General features: G+C 61.5%; 1 protein-coding gene across 1 annotated transcript in view; it reads right to left on the bottom strand.

Annotated features, from left to right (window-relative positions):
* Positions 1 to 1,647, bottom strand: part of Kdm5b (lysine demethylase 5B) — a 74,928-nt gene extending 73,281 nt beyond the window's left edge. The window contains exon 1 of the mRNA XM_021176317.2: positions 1,257 to 1,647. Within this exon, the coding sequence (XP_021031976.1) occupies positions 1,257 to 1,460 (204 nt within the window). The 5' untranslated portion in view covers positions 1,461 to 1,647. The remainder of the gene's footprint in view (positions 1 to 1,256) is intronic.
* Between the last annotated feature and the right edge of the window lie 970 nt (positions 1,648 to 2,617).

Genomic DNA, 2,617 nt, shown 5'->3' with positions numbered 1-2,617 from the left:
CTTGAGAGCAGGGGAAGATAGAAAATTCTTAAACGGTAGGCAAGGCAGTTAAACCTTTCCAACCGACCCGGCCGGTCCAACGGTCGTTTAGGCCAACTCAGACTCAGGTCATCCCAAAAGGTAGGCGAGAAACCTGGGGCGTCGCAGCGCATCCAGTTCCGGCTGCGGGGGGAGGGGGCGCGGGGAGGGGGACGGGGAAGGAGTGGGCCGGGCTCTCCGCGGACGTTGCAGCCGTTAGGGCCGTCTTGGGGACACCCCACCCCTCAGAGCCCCCCCCAAGCTCGAGGCGCTAGAGCCCCCGCCCGGAAGGCCGAGTAGGGAAAGCTAGGGACCAGGATGAAATCCCCAAGAGCTCGTCTGACATCTCCCCTACAAGCACAGCCTCTCCACCTCAGCCCCAGCCAGGCCTCCCCCCTCCCCCCGGGAGCAAAGCAGTCCGGCCCCAAGTCCGTGTGGGAGCGTCCGCCAGGACCCGCGAGCATCAGGGCCCCCGCCGCCTGGCCTGCCCCCACCATCCTCAAAGTGTCGTCCCCCCACCCCGACCCTTGCACCCCCACCACCACTCAGCCAGCCGCTCCAGACCGGCCCGGCGGCTCCTCCCCTCCCCCAGTGGCGCCGGCCGCCCCCTGCCCCAGCTCGCCCCGGGGACTCCCAGAGGCCGAGGGACCAGGTGGTGGTGGGGGACCCGGGTCCGGAGGGTGGGGCGCTCAGGTGAGGGCAGCTTCGGGCCGACGCCGCCACCACACAAAGGACCAGGGGCTCCCGCCGCCATATTGAAAACTTTCCTCCTCACACGACAACTCGCAAGTCCCCCACCCCCACCCATCACACACCCCCGCACCCCGAGAAGGAGGCGAGGACCAGCCACGGAGCCGTGCGGGCCCAGAGCCCTGCCTCCGCGCCCGCGTCTCAGCCGGGCTCGGGAGGACTCCCCAGCGACCACCCCGGCGGCTGCCAACCACTCCAGCCCGCACCGCTGCCGGGCGGTGCAACGCACCGGCCCCCGGAGCCGCACCGACCTAGCCCCCTCCGGCAGCCCCGCCGGAGCCCGCGGTCCTCACGGCCCACATCCCACCCGGGACGGGGCCCCCCGCGCCTTCCTCCCACCGCCGCATCTCCCACCCTCGGAGCCACCCCAAACTTGACCGGGCCCGCCGGACGACCGCTCCCCGCCCCCGCGCCTCCGGCCTCCCGGGCCGCGCGTCCTCGCTCCCTCCCCCAGCCGCGAGCAGGATCCGGGGTGCTGGCTGACTCACCGGCGGCGGCCGCACCTTACAGATCCCAGTCTGCTCGGCTATGGGCCGGATCTTGTGGATGAAAGCGAAGGGGTCCGCGAACTCTTCCCAGCTCGGCTCGAAGACCGGACACTCGGGGGGAGGCAGGAACTCTCCCAGCGGGCCCGGGCCCCCGAGGGGCAGCGCCGGGCGCGGGCCTGGGGGCAGCGTGGTGGCCGGCTCCATCACCGCGACCTGGGCAGGGGCGAGCACAGGGCAGGCTCCGCAACCGCGGCAGCGAGCTCCGCTCCGTCCGAAACCCGTGCAGACGCACAGCTCGGGCGACAGGTCCGACTTCTACTAGCAACGGCAACACCTAGGGCTTTTTCAGCCTTCCTCCGACGACGTCTTGCCGCTACCCCACGCCGTGCGCCTCCGCCGCCACGGCGAGGAAAAAAGTCCCTGCTGCCACCCCGAGCCAGGTCTCGCCCCGCCCCCTAACCGGGAGGGGCAGGGGCCTTCCGCCTTGGATGTTTATCCTTAATGCTTCAGTTGACCACTGAAGTTTCAGAATTCTTCCTCTCAAGAAGTTAACAGTCTAGTAGGGAGAACAGAGCTACAATCCATCAATCACGTCATATATTTTGCCACGAAAGATTTGCTTAGTAAAACCCGAGAGGCAGAGTACTGAAATTGGAGGATTCTCCAGGTAGAGAAAACAGCTTGAACACAAGGAACAGCAAGGACAGACACATAGAGTAATGAGGATAGTAATAACTCTTCGAGCACTTGCTTATCCTAGACACTGTGTAAAGTGCAAGTGCTTCTCGAGATTGTTTTGTCTGTGAGGGGATTAAGCATTTGACCAAATCCAACAGTTCAGACAATTTACTGGAAAGTAGGGTCGTTGCACAGAAATCTACACATATACAAGGTTGGACTTGAGCAAAAGAATCTTGAAATAATCCAATCAAGGAATGATGGGGCCTAAATAAATTCAGCAGCGCTATAGGTTAAAGTGAAATTGTAGGAAATAAAAGCTAGACTAGGAAGGGACCAGAAGAATAGCATACTAAGGGTCTGACAGATGGCATCCCTGGGACAAGCATCCATGCGCATGTCATTCTAGGGAAGATGTACTCACCCCTGAACAGGCTGAGCCTGAGATGTCTCTGCTACACAGATTTTCAACAGGCTAAAAGGTACAACAGGTCTGAAGGAAAGCGATCAGAACTGAAGGTTTAATCCCAGTGTTTCGGAGGAAGTAACGGAAGAGCTGAGAGGTTAAGTAACTATGAAGTCCAAAGATGGGGGGATGGCCCCAGAAAAAGTCAGGTCATAAGTAGAACTTGAACACAAAAATGATTTCTTTAATCTAGAAAGCAACCAAACTCGTGGAAAGA

The sequence above is a fragment of the Mus caroli genome, chromosome 1, assembly GCF_900094665.2.
Source record: "Mus caroli chromosome 1, CAROLI_EIJ_v1.1, whole genome shotgun sequence".
In the NCBI taxonomy this organism is placed as follows: domain Eukaryota; kingdom Metazoa; phylum Chordata; class Mammalia; order Rodentia; family Muridae; genus Mus; species Mus caroli.
The sequence above is the reverse complement of the archived record's forward strand: the minus strand, read 5'-3'. Positions and strand labels throughout refer to the sequence as shown.